Below are 23,702 nucleotides of genomic sequence, written 5' to 3'. Positions count from 1 at the left end.
ATTCTGTCTACAGAATACATGCCCTGATCTCCCTTGTAGGAAGCAATGGTGAAAGGGTGAAAACACAGGCAGACTGGCTCCAGAGCTCATTTACTTAACTAGAAGCCAGAGAAAGATTTATGTACTTCTTCCCACAACACACAAGGCCCCCGAAGGTGAGGACTCCAGCTCTGCTTCTGGCTATGTCCTTGGTACCTGGTACTCAGTCCCTATGCACAGAATAGGCACCAAGAAGGTCTGGATGGGTAAATCTACCTGGGAGCTATAGGAGAGGGTGGGTTATGACCATGGTTTGTCTCATGCAGAGACCTGAACAGTGACCTCTTTTCCCTTGCTCTGTCTCCTTCTCAGATGCTTAGAGACAATTACTAAAGTTTGCCAAGTAGGATCAGCACACGGTTGCAAATCACAAGACAAGCATCAGGGACTTCTTATCTTGAGTCAGATCATAAAAGCTGTCAGGCCTTGTCCATCTCTCATATGTGGTCACTTAAGGGCCCTTTGCCTATTCTCCCTAGGCCAGCTCCTGTAGGTAGAGAGTGGGTCATACCTCCTGGCTCCTGACCAGTCAATCCCCTTGATCTTCCATTGGGCCCTCGGCCTGGGAATCTGCCCCATCTTCCCTGGAGCTGATGGCCAAGAATGTCTCTCAGATCTCCTCTGCAGTCCTCAGTATTCTTTCAGGGCACCTAGCCTGAAGACACTCCCTCCCAGCTGTGACCACACCCTTAGAGCCTACTACTTCCATCTCTGTGCAGGAAATTTAAGCCTTGGACAATCCTTTGCAAGCCTACACCCTCTTCAAACAGGAATCACCAGATCCTTACAAAAATAAACGAACCTCTCCTCTTTGCATGGGATCAGAAGATTGCATATTTACAGAGGGGAGGCAGTCTCTGGCAGCCCGCTCCCTTTCCTCTGCAGAAAGATGTCATTAAATCCAATGACTCTGGCCCACAGCTACAGAACGAACAAGGGCTCTGCCTGACATTTTTAGCTCTACCCGATATTTAGCTGCCATGTAATTGAACTAACCTGCCTGCAAGCTGATGCCATGTGTAGCGTGCATAAGGTACAACTTGGAGTCACAGGAGTCTGGCCCATCGCTCTACTTGTGGGGGATCAGATAAACATGATTAATTTGACTTGACCACTAAGGGAGAGTCTAAGTTTGAATTACATCTGCCATCAAAGTGTGTGTTAGCTTCATCACAAAGAAGCCTACTGGGTAGTTAAGCCTTAATTCTGGAAATCAGAGAGAAAGGAGATCTGAAGCACTTGGCACACGACTCTTGCCGGGGTTCAGTCTCTCTCCAGCTCTGGGCTTCGCTGCTGTTGAGCTGTGTGGCCTTGGATGGAGCCCTGAACTTCCTGGGGCCTCAGGTTGCCTGGCACAGAGTCAGGCGTGTTTAACAAAGTCCCTTCCAAGTCATAAGCTTTCAGCCTTAATCCCAGACATATCTGGCAAAAATCACGTCTGAAGATAGCACTGACATGGGAGGCATAAGAGCGATTGAGGAGGGAGCAGACCAGGGGGCTCTCAGTGTGGGCCTCTGGTTGGGTCTTCAGAGGACGAGACTGATGTTTGAGCTGCTAATCTTCAGGACAGAAGCCTGAATGTCACTGTGTCTTGTGGTTTTAACAAACCACAGATTGCTATGAGTGTTTGCCTGGCTTTCCATGAGAGATAAAGCCCTGTCTGCTGAGGTGCAGGGGAGGCCCCTCTGCAGGAGCACAGTGTGAGAACCAGTTTGTGATACGGAAAGGGGGAGGGGCGCCGGCTGCAGAGTCCACCCTTAGAGCTCAGTTCCGTGTCCCCCCCCCCGCCCCCCCGGGGCCACAAAGCCAAGACTCAAATGACTCAGGCTCTCGTGATCCGCACCAGAAGCGAAGGCTCAGAATCTTCAGAGGTGTGCAGGGATTGGCGTTGCTTTGAAAATGACTTTCTCTGAAGTGGATGGACTAGCCTTAGGGTTGGCGTCGCTCATGTAGGTTTTAAAGAACTTAGTCCCAGTGTCTGCTGGGGTGCTTTTCAGTCTGGGAAAGAGGTGAGAAGGTCTTCAGGGTCCCACGTGTAAGTAGAGAGAGTGATGTCGAGGAAAGGATAAAGATCTCTGCTATCTCAAGCACGGGCAGATCTGTGTCTTCAAAAGCTTGGTGTAGCAACTGACCCACTTCTCCTTTCACGCCAAACATACACGCACATATACATACATACATACATACATACATACATACATACATATACACACACACACACACACACATTATTGATCTTTCTCCAAGAGTGTTCCTAACACCTTTCAGGGAACTCTTTCTGAGTTTGTTTTCTGTCAGCTCCCCGGAGACCCTTTTGTACATTAATATGGAGACCTTCCCCTAGGCTGTTCTTCTAAGACGCTGGTTCTTGACAGATCTCCCTGCCTCATATAAACTGTTGGGAATAGCTCCTGCCACAAGCCCCACCTAAGTCCCGTGGTAAACTGTGTGGCTGTGGACACATCTCTTACATCACAGACACTGAAGCAGTTTCATTGCTAACTATACAGAAGATGAGATTGGGTGACTCTTTTTTCTTACATCCATCTGTAGTGGTTTTTATTTGTTGTTGTTGTTGCCTACTAATTACTTACAATTCTTGTACGATGACAATTTTTAATCTTTAAATTACATTTTATTTATTTGCTTGGGGCTTGGAGGGTTTGGATATCAGAGGACACCTTGTGGTAGTTGGTTCTGTGCCTTCAATCATTGCAGGCCTGAGGATGGAGCTTCAGTCATCAGGGTTGATGGCAGGTGCCTTTACCCACTGAGCCAACCGGCCAGCCTCGAAGAATAAATTTTTAAAAAATATTAAACAAAATAAGTGTATAAAGCAGCCAGTGTTTTCAATCACTGGACAAGCTTGTGCAAGACATAAATCGCCTGAAAAGGGTTACATGTGGCAGGATGTGCTCTTGTTTTTAGCAGGAAAAAGAAGCCTTGTAACAACAGGAAGCACTGGGAGGCCTCAGTACCAAGGCTTCCAAGCAAAGCTGTTCTGGAAACAATGGCTGCCTGTGGCTCAGGAATATCAGGCAGGAAATGAAAAGATGCTGGGGTGGGGGTAGGAGCACGGAGGAGCTGACAAGCTGCTACCTGGAGGTTCTTCACAAGGCCTTAGCCTACTCACCAGAATGAAATCGCATTCTCTGAATTCTCCCCATCCCCCATTGGCAAACCCACCCGATGTTAGAAAAGACTACTGCAGTGGCTGGAGCCCACGGAGCCACAGATCTGGAAACCATTAGGAAACTGTACCGCCCAGGAAACCAGAGGGTACAATGAGCAGGAGGACCATACGGTGACATCAGTAGAGGGCAGGGCCATAGATGAACTGAGAACCATGTACAGCTAAGTCCCTGGAGAACTCTGACTTTGGCAGAGTAAATATAGCGTCGGGGTTAATCAGAGTCCAGCCATACCAAAGCAGATACATTTAAACCTTCTGAGGCTGAGGCTTACGTTTTATTTAACGAAAATTTCCGTTCCCTATGGGTGGGGTGGGTTGGCGAGTCATGAGGAATGCAAATGAGAAACAAAAACAAAACAAGCAAACAAGAATAACTCCAGGAAGGACCTCGATGTAAACCACCAGGACCAAGAACCCAAACATCTGCAGGTGGACTCGGCTCTTAGGTTCTGACCCAGCTTCTTCTAGCTTCGTTCAGGAAGCTGGTGGATCTTGAGGTATTGATTCAGAAAAGAACATTGGCCCTCATTCCATCCAGAAGTAGCTCTCCGCTGGGATGAAAGTCTGAAGCTGGGAGTCACTTATGGCCTGGGAGCTCTGCTGGCTCATGGGGCAGCCGTGAGAGTTTCCCAGCACAATGCAAAGGAATAACTTGCTCTCCTCAAAGGTCTAAATCTGATTGCTGTTGAGCAGGAAGAGCCAGGCATTTTAATCCCTCATCTAAGCCCTCGCCCTCTTGACTCTGTGCTGAGATGGGAAACCCTCCCTGTGTTGTTCTTTTTCTGTTCTGCTCATCCTTACCCTGTGTCTGGGCCTACCTCAAATGGGAGTTATGCTTTTTAAACTCTATTGAAAAGTCCAAGAAGGGCTGGAGACATGGCTCAACGGTTAAGAGCACTGTCTGCTCTTCTGAAGGTCCTGAGCTCAAATCCCAGTAACCACATGGTGGCTCACAACCATCCATAATGAGATCTGATGCCCTCTCCTGGGGTGTCTGAAGTCAGCTACAGTATACTCACATATAATAAACAAATAAATCTTTTTAAGAAAGAAAGGAAGGAAGGAAGGAAGGAAGGAAGGAAGGAAGGAAGGAAGGAAGGAAGGAAGGAAGGAAGGAAGGAAGATTCCAAGAGCTACCTCTAGCTCTTTGGTCTACCATAGTCTTCCCACTTAGAAAATAAGAATAATAGCCTGAGAGAGGGCTTGGTGCCTGAGTGCTTCCAAGCAAGCACTGATCTACAGAACCTGTGTGAAAATCAGACTCAGTGGCAAATGTCTGTAACCCAGCACTGAGGGGCTAAACCCGTGCATATCAAGAGATATTGCCATCAAGCCAGTATGGCTGAAACAGCAAGTTCCAGGTCCAAGTTCAGTGCTAGACTCTACCTTTAAAAAATAGAGAATTTAGAGAAATGATTTGAGAACATCCCCAAGTCAACCCCTGTCCTCTACATGAGACCACACATGCAAATGTGGCCTTGGTCTCCACTGCCAGGCTAAGTCTTCTGCCAGCATTATCTGGATAACAGTGCTCTTCTTTGTCAACAAGCCCTATAAGCAGTGATGCTGGAGTTTTGTGCATTTTTAAGTTATCTATTATTGCTCACAAATTGGGCTTGAAAATGTGCTTGAGGTTGACAGATCTCCATCCTATGAGCTACTCCTGGCCTGTTAGAAGGGCAGTCAGCCTTATAGATTCCTTAAATATCCTTTGAGAGTGAGCTGGGAGTGGTGGTTCACACCTTTAATTCCAACACTCGGGAGGCAGAGGCAGGCAGATTTCTGAGTTTGGGGCCAGTCTGGTCTACAGTGTGAGTTCCAGGACAACCAGGGCTATACAGAGAAACCCTGTATCGAAAAACCAAAAACAACAACAACAACAACAACAATATATATATATATATATATATATCCTTTGAGAGTGAAGTGTTATTCTCAGACAGATAATGGGTCGGAGGGAGTATTTTCAAATTACACACAGTCTAGCAGCCTCCGGTGGCAACAGACAGACAAACAGAAATCCTCAGATGAGACTTCTGTGTGCAGGGTGAACTAGGCCAGCCCAATGCCCTAAGTGGGGTGCTGCCAGTACCCACAACACAGTCCATACTGTACTCAGCACTATACACCCACCCCAATACATAAACCCAGAGGTGCCCTGTGCAGTCCTGTCTGCCCCGAAAGGCAGCTGCAGATCTAACCTGGGCGCTGCCTGGATTGGAACTGACTCTAGAGAAGCCACAGGGCATGTCTGCAAAGAGGAATACCATCATGGAGGGGGTGTTTAGCAAGACTTACCTGGATGTAGAGATCAAGATGCAATCTTCCCTGGCCATCGTTTTTAAAACACTCCCCTATTAACCTGCCTTCCACCAGACTGGTCTAGGCAGCATTCCTGGGATTCACCACATTATTTCTCCATTTCTATCGTGTTTATAGCGTTCTCTGACTGCCATGCACCAAGTGTTTATTATGTGCCCGACCCTTGACCAAGAAGCACTCTTCAGACACGTGGTGTACATCCCGTCACTTCAGATCACTCATGTTCCAGGGTCAGAATTCCACTGCAGGACTTTGATGAGTCTCCCACTCCACCCCCACCCCACCCCCAGCCTTTATTTATCCAATGTCTCATAACACTGTAAGCTCTAAGGGTGAAGATCTAGGCTCAGCACTCTCTAACATGCTCCCTCTCATGCAGCTGGAGTTCCTTAAATGTACATTTATTTTTTGTACTTGATCAAACCCTGAAATCTCTGGCTGTGCCCCACCACCATGTGCAGTGTTTGTTTAAAAGAAGAAAAAAAAAAGCTGCAATTTTTTTTTTTGTGGCTGCCTAGGGCCCTTACTGTGTTTCTCTGGATGTTTTCCTGTTGGTCATGTTGCTCAATACCTCTGAGCTCTAGGGTCCTCGTTTGTGTAATAGGGTGAAAATGCCTCCGTATGCTGGTTATGGGTAGTGGGCAGCGACAGATGAAAAAACAAGCGTTAGAGTCACCGTATCACAGACCGTGCAGCATCTGGGAGTTGGGTGGAAATGAGGAGAGACCACTGAGCCACCTGGTCCCTGAGCTCTAGGAAGAGAGAGGCTCCTGACTTGAGTCTTCCCTGGAAGCCTGGGCAGAGCAGAGCTGATTCCTGGAGGCCCTGCCGGCAAGTTAGGCAAACACTTCAGTTTAATGAGGGCAATTTCCTCATGGGATCACTGGGAAGGAAGGTCGGCTGCCAACGTGACGCTGCTGGTCTCAGGAACCCCTCCAGTTTCTTTTAATTCAACCTGCTCTTCAAAACCCTGGTTTTAGAAAGCACTATTCCTTCAGAGAACTGAGGGAAACGAGAGTCAGCCTCTACTGTCTACAGGCAGTCACTGGTAACACTCCAGCGTGTCTTCCTCTTTGCCATTTAATATAGGAAACAAGGTAGGTTCCTTCTTTGGCTGGTTAGTTGGTTGGTTTGGGGTTTTGTTGGTGGTAGAGCCTACTGTTTCTCGTATTCCAGTCTGTCCCTGACCTCCCAATCCTCCTGCCTCCAGCGTGAATTACAGGGGCGTACCACCACACCCAACTCGAGAAGTATTTTTCATTTTTTAAAAGCCACTTAGATTCTTTTGTAACTTTTTCAAAGACATTTTAAGTGGTCACTAAGTAGAATGTTTAACACCTTGGCAGGCCTGTTGTCATGAACTCTTTGTCACTTTGGCAACCAAGGGTAAGGGACCACTCTTCTGTCCTTCTTAGGCAAGCAAAGCTAACAGGCCCCGTCCCGAAGAGAGAGCGTGGTAGGCCTTGTGGTAGGCCTGGGGCTTTCTCTGTTCTTCATTGCACTGCAGTGATGTCATAGAAAATGCACGGCCTGTGGCATCAGGCAGAGCTGGAGTTGGAGCCTAGCTCAGCCCTGAGAGGCTTTGCAAGGCGGGCCAACTTGCCTAGCTCTCTAGAACCAACTCTCGTGTTTCAAAACAGAGATGAACTTTATCTGTTTGTTGGGCTGGCTCTGCATGTAGAAACCAGACGGAAGCCACCCAAGCAGTGGCTGGTGTGGAAAGCGTCTCCTCTGAGGGTCCCGAATCTCAGGGGAGTACAGTTAGAAATGGAGACAGCAAAGAGACAGACAGTATCTGGCACCTACTGTTGGGCAAAGCAGGCTCTCGGTAGACTTTTTAATTGTATTTATGAAAACATTGAAAGGCAATGTATGCTGAAGGAATATATTTCCCCAGTTCCTTTTCCTGTTGGTGACAGAATTTACAACTTTCTTATACATCCTTCCATATGTGCTAATTCGTGGACAAACAAATGGGGTATCTTCTCTCTTATTCTTTAAAGTAAACAGATGTTAGAATACCTTGTTCATCTAATAAAACTCCATCTTCTTATTTTTGTTTAATGATATATCTTGAAAACCACTCTCTATCAGTACATGAAAGTTTTGCTATTCTTTTTAATAATTATATAATATTCTACAGTCTGAATGTTCTATTATGTTAGCATTTTTTCTTTTTCTTACTTTTTTTTTTAGTTTTCATTTTTATTTATCTTGCTTGGTTGGTTGGTCGGTTGGTTGGTTGGCTTCTGGGTTATGTCTTATGGGTTGTGTCGCCCTGGCTAACCTGGAACTAGCTCTGTAGACCAGGCTGTCTTTGAACTCACAGGGATCTGCCTGCTGGGATGAAATGTGTGGCCCATCCCAGGCTTAGTGATGTTTTTTTCTCAATAATCTTATACTATTAAACAAAGCTGTCATAGTGAGTAACTTTGTAAATATTTTATTTATTATATATATAAGAGTATCTGTAGGATAGATTCTTAGAAGAGGAATCACTGAGCCAAAGAGTATGTGAATTTGTCATTTTGATAGTTTCAAATTCCCCTGCAATCTGTTCTGCCACTAGCCACTTGTGACAAAGCTGCTTCCCTAAGGTGTGACATTCATAGTTTGTCATAAAACTTACTAACAAATCTCTGCCAACTCGAGAACTGAACAGTTATGTATATGTGCATGTGTGTATGATAGAGTTGTATGAATAAATACAATGTGTAGCTAGGCTGAGCTTGGGTAGCTCTACAGAGTGCCATGAAGACAGAAGGCACTGGAAAGGTAAATCCAGGCAGGAAGCTCTGTCCAGAAGAGGCATTGGAGCCAAGTAAGGCAGGTGAAGGAGTTCCCCCAAAGAGAGGAGGGCCCAAGCCAAGGCAGGGGTGTGCCCTCTGAACCAGCGGGTGGGAAAGGATAGAGTGCATCACTTCCAAAGAAGCTAGAACCTGGCCTGGATCTCACCATGTAGCCCAGGCTAGCCTCAGATTCATAGCAACCCCCCTGCCTCAGCCTCCTGAGTACTGAGACCAGAAGCATAAGCCTCCACACCCAGTCTACATATTCTAGTTCTTTATGAGCTAGATGGGGATGGCTTCTAAAAGCAAGTCCTAAGGCAGCTCGCAGAAAAGCCTTGAGTGGAAACGTGGCTGAGATCCCAAAGCACAATGTCCCTCTGCACCTGTGTGTCCTGGTCTATGACAGGAAACAGTTTGCATTGACACCGATGTCTTCTGTATGCCTGACAATGGAGAACGAGAGCATATAGACAACACAAGTCAGGGATACATTTTCTTCCCAGTATCAAAAATACAGACAACAACAACAAACAAAAGCCAGATAATTGGGCCTCATCCAAATTTTAAGACTTCTCTGCCTCAAAGAATACAAGAAATATGTGGAAGAATTGCCAGTGACAAATTGAGTTTTTAAATTTTATGTAACTAAATCTGTGTCTTTGTGTGCCAGCTTAAGACAATTTTATTTATTTTACTTTAGGGTTTTTTTTTTTGGTTGTTTGGTTTGGTTTGGTTGGTTGGTTTTGAGACAGGGTCATACTATGTAGCCCTGGCTGTCCTAGAATTCTTTACGTACACCAGGTTGGCCATGGTCCAGCAGAGGTCTGCCTGCCTCAGCCTTCTCAGTTTTAGGATTAAAGGCATGCACCTCCATGCCTGGAAAGACATTAATTTTAAAATAAGATAAATAAATTTTTAAAAATTAAGTTACTCGATGTTCATGAAATCATGGATCTTGGAGGAGAACCTGCAGCCACGACTCTACTAAACCAGCAACATCCCTAACTACAATCTAAACGTTTGTCCCTTTATGCACAGAGAAGCATAGTCTTCACCTTCTGTGGTGGTTTGAATAGGTATGGCCTCCACTGACTCATGTGTGTGAATGCTTGGCTATAGGGAGTGGCACTAATAGGAGGTGTGGCCTTGCTGGAGGAAGTGTATCATGGGGGGTAGGGGGTTTGAGGTCACATATATGCTCAAGCTATGTCCCATGTGGGACACAGTCTCCTTCTGCTGCCTGTGGATCAAGATGTAGAACTCTTGACTCCTCTAGTACCATGTCTGCCTGCACACTGCCATGCTTCCTGCCATAATGATAATGAAAAATTCCCTGAAACTGTAAGCCAACACCAGTGGAAGAGTGGACATAGTCATGATGTTTCTTCACAGCAATAAAACCCTAAGATTTTCTAAGAATTTCTCTTTGCAGCAGACAGAAATCGCTGTAGAAACCCATAGCCCATCACAATGCAAAGCTGTAGAGCCCAGTCCCAATAGATACAGCTACAGAACATTTCTGCACCTAAGACTTGGAGAACATTCAGGGCTTGGGAGAGGGCAGAAAGCCTGTGTGAAACAGAGCATCAGAAAGTTTGCAGTGATATTGTATCTCCCTGCAGTGTTAGAAGCTATACCCATATATGTATTGCCTAGAACATAGACAACACCAATAGACCAAAGTAGATGAAGGGAAGACCACAAGACTTCGGTGGCTACCTAGACAGCTTCGGGCAACTAAGGAATGCTGAGAGTGGCAGAAATAGCCTTCTCCAGGGAAGAACACACCAATTGGCTGTCCAATACCAAAAGATCAGTCCTGAAAGCATATGTATGAATAACATTATACACACTGATCGGTTATATTTAGGAATATATATGCATATAAAAATATACGTGCATGTAATGATATGTAATGAAAAGAGGCCATGAATTTGTGAAGGAGTAAGGTGGGGTTTAAGGGAGGGTCTGGAAGGAAGAAGGGGAAGCAAACAATGATGTAATTATATTGTAATTTCTAAAATTTTAAATTTAAAAAAATAGGTATAAAGACAGCCCACTGCTTAGAAGAAAGAATTTGCCAAAACCAGACGTGATGAGGGTCTCGCATCCTGAATATTTCAAGAACTATAATGACAGCACAAAAAAGACAAGCAATTCCACTAAAAGTTGAGCTGAAAGGCAGTCTCCAGAGAAAATACACAAGTGGCCAGTCAGCCCAGGAAGAGATGCTAAGCATCCCTGGCCATTGGCAGAATGCAAATCAAAACCACAGTAAATACCAAAGCATCCCAGGAGGATAACCTTAAGAAAAGATAGGCAGTAACAAGTGTTGACAAGGGCGTGGAGTGACCCGAACTCCCCTGGATTGTCTAGTGAAAGCTGTTTTGAAGAACAGTTTGGCAGTGCCCCAAGAGGGGAATATAGAGTCACCCTCCCACTCCTGGATCTATAGCCAAAAGAATAAAAAATCTTTCTGTCCAGACCAATGCACGCACACACACACACACACACACACACACACACACACACACGGAGGAATCTTCTTTGTTCATAATAAGCCAAAGAGTGGAAACAGCTGAATTTTCCACCAACTGGTCAATGGATAAGCAAAATGAAGAATTTGTTTAGAATAATATTCAGCCATGGAAAGGAACAACGTGTCAACGAATGCTGCAGTGTAAATGGATCCGGCGAGGATTTTGCTAAGTAAAGGAAGCCCATCAGGGGACCACACATAGTTAAGATTCCATGTTTGTAGGAATTCTGAAACAGAGAACCCCATGGGAATGGAAAGCTAGCCAGGGGCTCCAGAGGGGGAGTATGGGCAGTAACTAAGAATCAATATTGGGTTTTTGAGGAGAGTGGGAAATGAAAGGTTCTACAACTGATAGTGTGACTGTTCCTAAAGTTGTATACGTACTTCCAAAACTTAATTGTGCACTTCAAAAGTGGCTGGGTCTGGTATAGGTGGGAGCAAGCAGTATGTGGGTGTGTGCATACGTACGTGCATGCATGCATGCATGAATGTCCACATGCTGTGTTTGTGAGGGTGCCCACAGAGGTCAAAAGATGATGTCAGATCCCCAAGAGCTGGAGTCACAGGTGGTTGTGAGACGTTCAGTTTGGGTTCTGGGAACCAAACTCGGGATCTTTGGAAAAGCAGTAAGCTCTAAGTGATTGCTAAGCCATCTCCCCACCCTCCACGCTAACCTCTTGACTCCAACAACACACTTCTTCACCACCCTTCACATGAAGGTCAGGAATAAGGACCCAAAGAGGAATAAGAGATAAGAACAGGGAAGGGTATACCTGTCCCTCTAAAAGACAAAGGCAATGTAATGTGCTCTGAAAGAATGTAGCTTTGACAACCCCATGGTGACCAAACAGAGCTGTGCTTGCTTGGATCTACCCAAGACCCTAGGTACCAGGAAACCGAGGCTGTTCACAGAGTCACAACTTCTGGAGGGACATGAAAAGCTTTGACTCTGGCCTTTTCTGCTCTCAACCCTCGGAGGCTCACCAAATGGTTCATCAAGAAGCAAGTGTGTTTTGCTTGTGCCTGGTTAGATGCAAGGAGATGAGGGACCCTTGGACGTGTGAAAGGTTTTCTCTTCTGTCAGAAGCCATCTGAAGAAAAGCTTTGTGCTGATTGGAAGTTAACTTTCATGACTGCTCATCCAGGGAAAACAAAAGCAAACCAGAAAAAGGGAGTTGGAGAAAAGTGTCCATGAAACAGCTCAAAGAAATGATAATATCAGATCACCATAGCCAGCAATTGTGTGAACCTGGGTGGGAGAACTCAAAGTTCTTTGGGCAACAGAGAGACCAAACTCTTGTGACTGCAACCTCCAGAGTCACTCGTCCCATGCCTGTGTTGACAAGGGAGACTTTCTGTTTATCTGTAGCCACTGGGCTTGGGCCTATCAGGATCCTACCGTGATCAGAATCAGAACCCTAAACTGTCCTTGATGTAGCTAGACTCTGGAAAGAACAACCCAAGGACTCCTGAGACTTGGACTAAACTTTTACTGAAGTTTTTTGACATGTGTGCTCTCATGTGAATGCGTGTATCAATGGTAATTCCTTGCTGCCACCCTCACCCACCTTCCTACTGACATGGAGTATTCATGTTGACAAGATCCTCTTGATGTGTGCATACATCTGTATTTCACATGCTCTAAGCTACCCAGTGGCTTTTCCGTTTTGGTGGCTAATTGACACATTTGGCTGCTCTAAGTGGGAAATGGACTGACTCCTGTCTGTTGCTGAAAGAGAGACCTGCACCTTCCCACTTGGTCCAAGATGAGAATCCAGAAGATGTAGGACAAGTTTGGGACTAGGGATATTCTCTCATTCAGTGAGGAGTTATAATAATTCTTCCTTCTCATGCAGAGCTATAAACAAGGACTTCCCGGATATTTCCCCAACTCTAAAATATTCAATGCTTTTGTGCCTCACGGAGTCACCTAAAAACATGGAGACCTCACAAAAGCAGAATCACTCTCAAAGAGAAACAACAGCAGTTCCAAAGAGTGGAGATGAGTTTTGACAACTCATTTGGATGGAAGAGCTAAGCTCTGTTATCAGGCCAAAAAAAAAAAGTTATAAATTCATGTTCCTTCATCGCCACGAACACAGAAATAACAGCTGTCATTGCAGAATACTTCTGATATCCAGGATCTGGGCTAAATGTTTCCAAGGATAATTTCAGTCCTAGCCTGAGATTAATATCACCACTGTCTTCATATATATTTTAATCCCAGGCCAGAAAGGTAGTTTGGCATCTAAATCTTCACTCTCAGCCATCCATCCCACGTGACAAGTTACAAAAGAGCTTTTTGGTGGTGTAGGAAGTGTCCACTGTTGTTTGTACCACAGAAATTGTGTGTGTGTGTGTGTGTGTGTGTGTGTGTGTGTGTGTGCTAGTACTCTTTCTGTTACACTCTTTAGAGTAAGACACACCAACTTAGCAAAGTTCCTCTGTAATAAAACACATCCAAATGTAGCTTTTCTGGTCAGAGATGGGAGGAGGACCTCGGAGCCTGGCCTGCACGGACCCCACCCCCACCCTCTATTCATGCATAGGAAGTGGATCCACCTCTGTGGTCTCTGGCCTCTGATATTTCCAATGCAAAATCCACTCCCTGACCTCTGTACCTGGGTTAACTGGAAGGTTCTCCCCAGTTCCCGTCTTGCAGGATAAGCCATGGGCAAAATAAGGATATGTTGTTGAAGGGAGAGGCTCCTGGTATGTGTTAGCTTTTGAGGGAATGGCAGGATATTTTTAAGTATGATGAATTTGATTAAATGCCTAACTTACAATTATTTCAAAGCTGAAGGAAAAAGAAGATGCTTTGAATGCATTGTCATGGGGAATTAGATAGTGTGGGATTGTAGCTTTGGGATAGAGTTCTTGCCTTGCATCCAGGCAGCCCTGGATAAGATCCTCCAGCACCCAGTAACAATAATGAGATTGTTGAAGTCAAATACTCCGTGTCTAGGTAGAATGCTGGAATTGAACATCTAATATCTACCCAGACAAAGGTTCAGTCTAAGCCAAATGCAGTGGTATTTGCCTAACCCCAGTACATAGGAAACTTGGTGACTTCAAAGCTAATGTGGCTATATATCACACCTCTATCTCAAAACAAGAGTCAGCCCAGTATGGACTTGCATTCAGGAGCAAGCTGTGTGTAATAAGCATAAATGAATTGGCATTAGTCCAATCCAAGGAAGGACTGGTATGTGCTGGGAGTCTGGCACAGCACTGACCAATCCTTAGTTTGTGGAGGACCAGTGTCATCCCTAGGTGACCAGGACCCACGAATGACTTTAGTCTGAAGGTTGGTCTGTTCCACAGTCAGTCAGTATTCACTGCACTGCCACAAGAGGACCTCAGGAAGACTGGTCAAGGGACTCAAGTAGCAAATGACTTGATGTTCCCTCCCTCTGGGCATCTAAAGGACATGTGTCACTGTCACTCTGACAATGAGGTCAACCCAGGAGAGAACAAAAACACAGCCATTCTCTACCTCCAGAGCTCTGAACCCTGGGAGGGTGAGCCATGTAAAAGGCCATGTTAGAACCTCATTTAAACAGTGACTAGAAGCAAGGTTTGGGGGTGGGGGTCTCACCTTTCAAAGGAGAGTATGTATCTCTTACGAACAAATACTATTTCTGTGAATTGTTAACTGTTAATAACATGAAGATTATTGGGGGGTAGGGTGTTATTTTTTTGTTTGTTTGTATGTTCATTTGTAACAGGGTCTCATAGCCCAGGCTATCCTCAAACTTACTCTGTGACTGAGGTTGACCCTGAATTCCCCAGTGTTCAGAATACAAATGGGCACCACTACACCTACCACACCTCAAACATACTTTTTTTTCCAAGTATTTAAAATTAATTTTTAAAGTTTATTTTATTTAAATTTTGTAAATTTTATTTAATAATAAATATGTTATTTATTATTAAAGTAAATTAATAAATAAAATGTATTAAGTTTTATTTAACTCTTTAAAAAAAGTAGTTAAAACATTATTAAGTCTCTAAGGAGCGTTGCCTACCACTTATAAGCAATTGCTCACCCTTGTGACTCTTCTAAGTCCCTTACACTTGAACTGGCCTGGATAGTCAAGGGGTATCTTTACAGGACAGATTTACATCTGATGCTTGGCTGTTTTTCTCTTCTTGTACATAGTTCCATATGTGCTGAAGAGCTGTGCTGAATTCATAGAGACTCACGGCATTGTGGATGGAATCTATCGCCTCTCCGGTGTCACCTCCAACATCCAGCGGCTGAGGTAAGCTAAAATAAGAGCCCAGAATCCTCAAGTGAACCTTCATTCATTCTGTCTGTCTCTGCTGGCAGTTTTGGGGAGTACCGGAAACTCTCGGATGGCCTCTTTGAAGTGCAGCTGCCTGCAGGTCTAACCCTAATCGGCAGGCTCCCGGCCTGGTGCAACTCTGTCCTGTGAAAACGGCTTTGTCTTTGTCTTGGGCAGGGTTGATGCTTTGTTGATGGATTGGATTTACCTCAAGTGGCCTAAATTACAAGTTAGGGAACATGCTTTTCTAAAACCCAGCTAGATTAGGGTCCCTTGCACGGTGTTCAGAATTCCGAGGCCCTTGGGAGGTTTTCTTTGGAAACACTCTTGATATTTCAGATGGTTGAAGTCTGCATAGCTGTACATTTCTCTTATTGATGCTGATGTTTTTAAGTTACTGGAAGCCAATGACATGGCTCCTCCAGTAAAGATGCTTGTTGGGCAAACCCAATAATCTGAGTTCTAATCCTGGAGCCTACATAAGTAGAAGGAGAGAACGGACACCACAAAGTTGTCCTTTAACCTTCATATAGAATCAGTGGCAAGTGTGGCCTCCAACTCCCCCACGCCCTAGTAATTTTTTAGAATAAATGACATGTGGGTAATGTATAATACCACAGATTTATCCTAAACATTTTAAGAAATTCCTATTTCATTAAAAAGACAAGAACCAGCAGAGCATGGTGTTGCACGCCTTTAATCGCAGCACTTGGGAGGCAGAGGCAGGTGGATCCATGTGAGTTTGAGGCCAACCTAGTCTACAGAGCAAGTTCCAGGACAGCCAGGGCTGTTACACATAAAAACCCTCTCTTGAAAAACCAAAACCAAACAAACAAAAAGACAAACTTTAAATAAAAAAAGATACCGTATAAAGTATATACACAATATATGAAATATATTGAAGTATATATATTTTTTTCTGTGATTAAGGCAATAGGCTTATGTATTTTGTTTATCATAATACCAAAAGAACATTTAGTGGTTTTAAATATATATTTACCATGTTTGCCAATTACAAATATAAATTCTAAAATAACAAGAATATACATTTAAAAAAAAAGTTTTGAGACATGGTTTTACTCTATAGACCAGGCTAGCCTGAAACTTAGGGTAAGCCTCCCTATTCTGTAGAACACTCTTCCTGTAAAGTCAGTACGTACTTGGGATATATGATGTGGATGATATATTGTATAATTCAACATTTTTTTTCTATCTTCTCTTTGGTCCATCCTCTCCAAATCTCACTTGTAATTAATTAAACTGTAATGAATAATAAAACATTTTTATGAATGTTAAAAAATAGTTTATTACAAGTATAATTTTTTTAAATCAAAACAAGGTTTCTTCTCTGTGTAGCCTTAGCTGTCCTGCAGCTCACTCTGTAAGCCAGACTGACCTTAAATTCACTGAGATCCATCTGCTCCTGGTTCACAAGAGCTAAGGACTAAAGTTGTGCTCTACCACACCCAGATGCTTCGGTGTTTGCTTTTTTAAGACAGGGTCTCAGTCTACCTGACCAGCTTTGAACTCACAACTCCTTCCTCAGTCTCCCAGGTCCTAGGATCTCAGGTGTCCACCACCATACATGGCATGAGGATCCCTTAGAATTTTACTGACAACATTTTTTTTTCTTGCTGGGGATCAGCACTGGGCCGCAAGTTTGCAAACCAAGTGTTCCACACTGAGGGTGACTCTTAGGTCTGAAGTCCACGACACCGTAGCTGGCATCCAGAAAGATGCTTAGGTAGGGGGAGTCTTTTTCATTTACAGAGTGCCTTAGCCTTGACCAGGGAAAATCTGGGCAAAATAAACGAATAAATTGTAGATTCTTCTCTCCCGATCTCAGAGAAACAAACACATGCACGTGTGTCCACAGATTCACAGGACCCCTCTCTTCTCTGACCCCAAGTACCTTTAGGTACTTACAGTATTAGAGAGTTTCCCACTCTTCTTTGAAAGATGGAACAGAGTACAGGGGGGCAATGGGCTGCTTTGAAAAATGTTGGTTCTCGGACTCTTGTGGGGTTTATCCCTGCCTAACTGAGGAGTATACTCGGGAGCTTAACTTCTATATTAAAACCACTTAAAAGCCATATTTGTAGCTTACAAGTATATACAGTGTGAGGCAGTGCACCCATGTAAGGAAATGTTTTCTGATTTGACGTCAAACCTAAACTGGAGCTGGTGGTTCAGGCCCATGAGCCCAGCACTCAGGAGACTGAAGAAGTAATGACGTCAGTTCAAGACCAACCTGGCCTATATTATACAGTGAGACCCTGTTTCAAACAACGTGGATCAAAGGGAAAGAAGACAAAGTAAAAGGAACGAAAGAAAATGGCACAGAGGCCTAATCTAGACCCAAATGGTCTTGGTGTTCCTGGAATCCCACTGGGGACTGACCGCTTAAGACATTCACATGCTGGAGTGACACCTAAGAGTCACCACTAAGCCACCTAGAAAAACAGTTCCGCCAAGCGACAGAGAGATGGTTGAGTTAGGTCTTCAAATCTTGGGTTTGAGTATTCGGTTGAAGGGAATTGGAGACATGACTGTGGAAATGTGGGATAAGACCTGACACTGTCCCCACCCTCTGCCTCACCCCACTTCCCAGTTTTGAGTCTAGCCGCTAAAAAAAAAAAGAGTGGGGAGTTACATTTTGAGTAATGCTTTTGAAAAACTGAAACCTCAGTAGACATTTTATATCCCCCTGACCCCCACCAAGACACATATATGGAGCTGTGGGGACTTCTGGTCACAAATGAGTTTTCTGATGTCAAATCACAAACAACTTCCAAGCAAGCATCAGCCTCCAAAAGCCATGACTCTCCAATGGCCTCCTGGTGCCCGGAGTGGAGTGGAGGTCAGGCAGGACCCCAGGCACAATGGCACTGGAGGCTCTTTTGACTCCTGTGCCTCCAAGCAACTGCTGACACGGAGCCCATGGTCCCTGGGGTTGTTATGTCTCTGTCTCTGTTGTTCCAGGCAAGAGTTTGGCTCAGATCAATGCCCAGATCTGACAAGGGAAGTGTACCTTCAAGACATCCACTGTGTGGGCTCCCTGTGCAAGCTCTACTTCCGGGAGTTGCCCAACCCCCTCCTGACCTACGAGCTCTATGAGAAATTCACGGTGAGTGTTTGGGTTTCTATTGTGGTTAGCGGGTGGGATGCACGGACCGGCCAAGGGCAGTTTCAACACTGAAATAACAATAACACAACTCGCCAGCTGGTTGGCATTATCTTAGCATGGTGGTGGATGTAAGATGGCAAGGGAAGGAGAGTGGTTGGGCTGTTTGCTAACTGCTCCTTCCTTGAATTCTCAGAATGATGCTGTTTGTTTTGAGAGCTGGGTTAAATTATTTCTATGCTTATCCAACTGAATGTGCCTCATTGTTCAGGGAGAAAACTGAGAACCAAAGAAGTAAAGTGGCTGGCCCAAGGTCACACAGCAGAGGCAGGGCAGGAATCTCAGGCCTCTGGTGCTTGATATACATCGTGATGGTTCTTTTTTTTTTTTTTTTTTTTTTTTTTTAAAAAGAGTGTTTTTTTTTTGTTTGCCTGGGGGCTTGGGGAACAGACTGGTAGGCAGAAAAGGGAGATAGAGTTCCCCACCCCACCCACCCCATCGCAAACATCAAAAGACTTTATCAGAAAGCTACAAAGAGAGAGAGGGAAAAAAACAGCAAAGCACCTGGGCCAGGGGAAGAGAGGATGGGATAACCAATAGGCTGCTGATGCAAGAGTGAAATAGCTGCACTGTGCTTGCTGTATGGCTACCAAATGAGGCACCCGTGGGTGAGCAGAAAGGATGGGGCAAAACACGTGGCTAAAGCAAATGTTAATGCCAGGCTTGACAAGGTAGCCAGGCGCAGAGGAACAAAGCCTGCAGCCAGGCTCTCTCTCAAGTTCAGATCTAAGCTCGTGATGCGTGTGTGTGTGTGTGTGTGTGTGTGTGTGTGTGTGTGTGTGTGCCCAGACAGGAGGAAAGGAGTGTGCAGGAAGTGGGGGAGGGCAACAGAACACATGTGACCTGAATGTAGAAAGAGGCTTTGGTGGATGGAAGGGACAGAGGGACTGAAGCAGAGGGAAAGTAGGGAAGAGTCAGGCAAGAGCGGATCTTGTTTGAAAGTGTTATAGTGAAAGCTAATACCAAGCATGTTAATTAAAAAATTAATAGATAAAAAAAGTAAAATAGGACCACATGAGTTCAATTCCTAGCAACCACATGGTGGCTCACAACCATCTGTAAAGGAATCTGATGCCCTCTTCTAGTGTGTCTGAAGACAACTCCAGTATATTTATATACATAAAATAAATAAATCTTTTTTAAAAAAGAAAGAAAAGAAAGTCTTGGGAGAATTGGAATCTAGAAGAGACACACACCACAGATAACTTTTTAAGAAAAAATTAATTTTTTAAAGGCTTAAAAGGCAGCACTCGGGAGGCAGAAGCAGGCAGATTTCTGAATTCAAGGCCAGCCTGGTCTACAAAGTGAGTTCCAGGACAGCCAGGGCTATACAGAGAAACCCTATCTCGGAAAAAAAAAAAAAAAGGAAGGATATTCAAGAATAGTATTTGTTTTGATGTATTAGCTCTTTTGTGTAATAATTGTCATAACCTTGCCCACAGACTACATTGAATTTTAGTGAAAGAGAACCCAAAGCACACAGAAACCTTAATCATAAACACTGGCGACTGTACCAACCTGTGGCTGCTGATGTGAACTTGTGGGTAGCTAGAGCAATTCTTGACAAAAAGCCTCAGAAATGGTTCCTTCCTAATTCTGTCAGCAACAGCCTTGGGTCAGAACACCTCCTACCTCAGCCTACTCCTATCCTTGTGGTGCCCTCACAGGGATGGGAAAAAATAGGGAAAGTAGAGGGGAAAAGCTGGAAGACAATATTTGTCAACGTGATTGAAGGAAATGACATGAATTCAGACAGTTTATTGACACTAAAAAGTAAAATGGGGGTGTTTTGTTTTGACTACAAAAGCAGGGCCTACAGATGTTGATTCTGTTGCAGACTTTGTCCCTTAGTGTAGTGTCTTTGCCTGCAGTAGTGAATGTGATGGTCTGAGCAAACTTTAGACATAGGAAAATAGCTCTGTTACATTCTGACATTTTGTTTAACTCACCTGCATAGCTGAAGTCAAATACCAACTCGTTGGATGAACAAGAGGATTCAAATATTAATGGAATAATAATATTAACAATGATAACAGCTGCCTTGTAATTGGGCGACTTCTCTGTCATAAACTCAAATAGGATCTCACAAGCTGGGCAACGGTGTCACACACCAGCACTTGGAAGGGAGACGCAGGTGGATCTCTGTGAATTCGGGGTCAGCCTGGTCTACAGAGCCAAGTTCTGGGACAGTCAGGGCTACATAGAGAAACCATACCTCAAAAAAAACAAAACAAAACAAAACAAAAAAACCAAAAACAAACGAGATCAGTAGGAGCTCATTTAGTACCGTATGAATGAAGCAGGTGTTAATGTCAGTCACAGGCAGGTGAGTACTGCTCACAGGCGGAGATAAAGATTAAAAGCCTGTTCATAGCTCCCACACCACTCAAATACAGCATGGGTTCTGAAGTCATGGGCTAATGACAAGAGACACACTGAAGGACGAGGCCCAGAAGCAGTATTGAGAGTCGGCTAAAGACAGGAAAAACCAAATTGTCTTCTTTCCATTGACAGGTTGAAGGATGCCCTCACCATAAAAGCCTAGGGAATAAGTAACAAAAGACAGATTTGACAAACAAATATTCCCCTTGGGCTGGAGAGGTAGCTTCAGAGTTAGGAACACTGGCTTCTCTTCCAGGGGACCCACATCTCCAGTTCCAGGGGATTCAACATACTTTTCTGACCTCAAGCACCAGGCATCCATGTGATATGCAGACATACATGCTAGCAAAAGTCCCATACACAGGAAGTAAAATATACATATGCATACATACATATATATACACACACATATTTAATATATATTACTATATATAATATATTAAATATGTTATATATAATGTGTGTATGTGAATATGTATTCATTCTCAAGCAGTACATAAGGTATGCTCCTGTAATCTCAGCACTGGGAGACGAAGGCAAAGGAAGGAGAATCCAGGCCAGCTGTAACTGCGAAGTGGAAGGCCAGGCAGGGCTACATGAAACTGTCTGTTACAAACACACCATTCTTAAGAAAATGACAAAGAGATCGCTATTCTGTAATTACAGAGAACTACTGCTTGTCAATAAAAAGAAAACCACCTAACGCTGCGTTGAATGAATGAGCGCAAGACTTAGACAATTCAGAGGAACAAAATTATATAAAAACTACTAGAAAGATATATTTGCATGTTACGTTTTTAAAGATTTGTTTCAATTTATGTGTATGAGTGTGAGCCTGCATGAGTGTGTGGGCATCATATATACATAGATGCCTAAGAGGCCAGAAGAGGTCATTAGATCCCCGGACCTGACGCTACAGGTGGCTATGGGTTGCTGTGTCTACTTGGAACCAAACCTGAGTTCTCTGCAAAGTCAGTATGTGCATTACCAGATGAGCATTACCAAATGCTTCTCAGTCACTGAAAAATAAATTTCAGGGCTGGAGAGATGGCTCAGTGGTTAGGAGCACTGACTGCTCTTCCGAAGGTCCTGAGTTCAAATCCCAGCAACCACATGGTGTCTCACAACCATCCGTAATGAGATCTGACGCCCTCTTCTGGTGTGTCTGAAGACAGCTACAGTGTACTTACATATAACAATAAATAAATCTTTAAAAATAAATAAATAAGTTTCAATGTTATAGTTCATGCTAGCAAGCCTGTGAGAAGACCCACTCTTTATAATCTACTGGAAATATAAATTAGGTGGGTATCCCATTATGACCAAGGTTCTAATAACATTATGTTCTTTAATCTAGTAACTCTGGGACTCAGTCTTAGAGTGATGTACAACTAGATTCACTATGGGATTATACACAACATCCAAATTTTGAAGAATAGCTGTATCTCTACCATCAAAGATAAATAAATGATAAATCTATTGCTTTAAAACTGTGTGGCCAGAAAAAAAAAAGAGACATATTTTTGAACAATAGTTACTGGCACAGTATACAATTAAATGGGAAGAAAGCAGTCTGAGTGGGTGCATAGGAAGGCATGCAGGTGCTCGTGTTGAGGGCTGGGAGGCCTGGGGAGATGTGGGTAAGTAGATTGATACAGATCCATTCTAAGTTGTAGAATAAACGGAATTTCTTTTTTCAATTTTCAAGTTATTAGTTTCCGTTATGGCTGTAACAGATTACCACAAACTGTCTGCCCTGGTTTCATTTCCTGTTGCTATGACAAAATACCCTGACAAAACTAGTTTAGAGCTGGAGAGATGGCTCTGAGGTTAAGAGCCATCGTCTGCCCTCCCCAAGGGCCTGAGTTCAATTCCTAACACTCACAGGGTGGCCACAGCTTACCCCTAGTTCCAGGGGCTCTGATGCCCTCTTCTGGTCTCTATGGGCACTGTGGCACAGACACATGCAGGCAAAATACCCGTGCACATAAAATAATATAAAATAAAACATTAAAAACAAACAAACAAAAAACACCAAAAAACCTTTAGGTGCTTTCAGAGAAGCCCCAGAGAGAAGGGTATTCCTTGACTCTCCCAGCTCCAACAGGGTCATGTGGAGCTCAGCTCTCTTCTGACTGTGTCTGCCTCTGTGTCTGGCTTGTAAAGACAGCCATAAAGTGCATTTGGGAATGACCTGGAAAATTTAGGATTCCGAAGTTAATCACAGCTTCAAAGACCACCCCCCTTTTTTTCTCAAATAAGGCAGCATTTCCATGCTCCAGGACACAGAAGCTGGTATCTTTAGAAGTAATTCTTCAATGTACCTTGTTCTGCAGAGAAAAAAAGGAAACATTGATTTTAGGAAAAATTCAAATTTTCTTCTCATTGATCCAGTTAAAATGATTAAACTGAAATGAAAGTTACTAGCTTGCAGTTGCCAGGGAATTGGTGGTTTAATTATTGCATTAGCTTTAAGATCATTTCCGGAACACCGGGGTTACATTCCCCTGTGTATGCAAACACAGAAGGGTCTTGGGTATCTCTCAAGTGCGCTCTCTCTTTATTCCCTCGAGGCAATCTCTCACTGAGCTTTGGACCAGGCATGCTCCAGGGAGACACAGTCTCCACCTGTCTCCATTCCACAGTGGCAGGCTTATAAGCAAGTGGTCCGTTTCCAGCTTTCACATGGAGTCCAGGGAATCTTCTGAATTGTCTCCACGGCCCCCTTGAAGTCCCTTCTTTAAGTATCAATCTCCTTTGTTGAATTAAAAGCTACTTAAGGCCAGGCAGTGGGGTCTCACAACTTTATTTTCAGAGGCAGAAGCAGGTAGATCTCCATGAGTTCGAGGCCAACCTGGTCTATAGAGCAAGTTCTAGGGCAGCCAAAGCTACACAGAGAAACCCTGTCTTAAAAAACCAAACACCAGAGAGAGAGAGAGAGAGAGAGAGAGAGAGAGAGAGAGAG

General features: G+C 44.1%; 1 protein-coding gene across 1 annotated transcript in view; it reads left to right on the top strand.

Moving 5' to 3' along the window:
* Arhgap31 (Rho GTPase activating protein 31) overlaps positions 1-23,702 on the top strand; it is a 111,601-nt gene that overhangs the window by 57,103 nt on the left and 30,796 nt on the right. The window contains exons 2-3 of the mRNA XM_021185031.2: positions 15,045-15,147; positions 18,154-18,298. Coding sequence (XP_021040690.1) covers positions 15,045-15,147; positions 18,154-18,298 — 248 coding nt within the window. The remainder of the gene's footprint in view (positions 1-15,044; positions 15,148-18,153; positions 18,299-23,702) is intronic.

The sequence above is a fragment of the Mus caroli genome, chromosome 16 (genome assembly GCF_900094665.2).
Source record: "Mus caroli chromosome 16, CAROLI_EIJ_v1.1, whole genome shotgun sequence".
Taxonomy (NCBI): Eukaryota; Metazoa; Chordata; class Mammalia; order Rodentia; family Muridae; genus Mus; species Mus caroli.
This window is presented reverse-complemented; position numbering and strand designations above follow the sequence as displayed.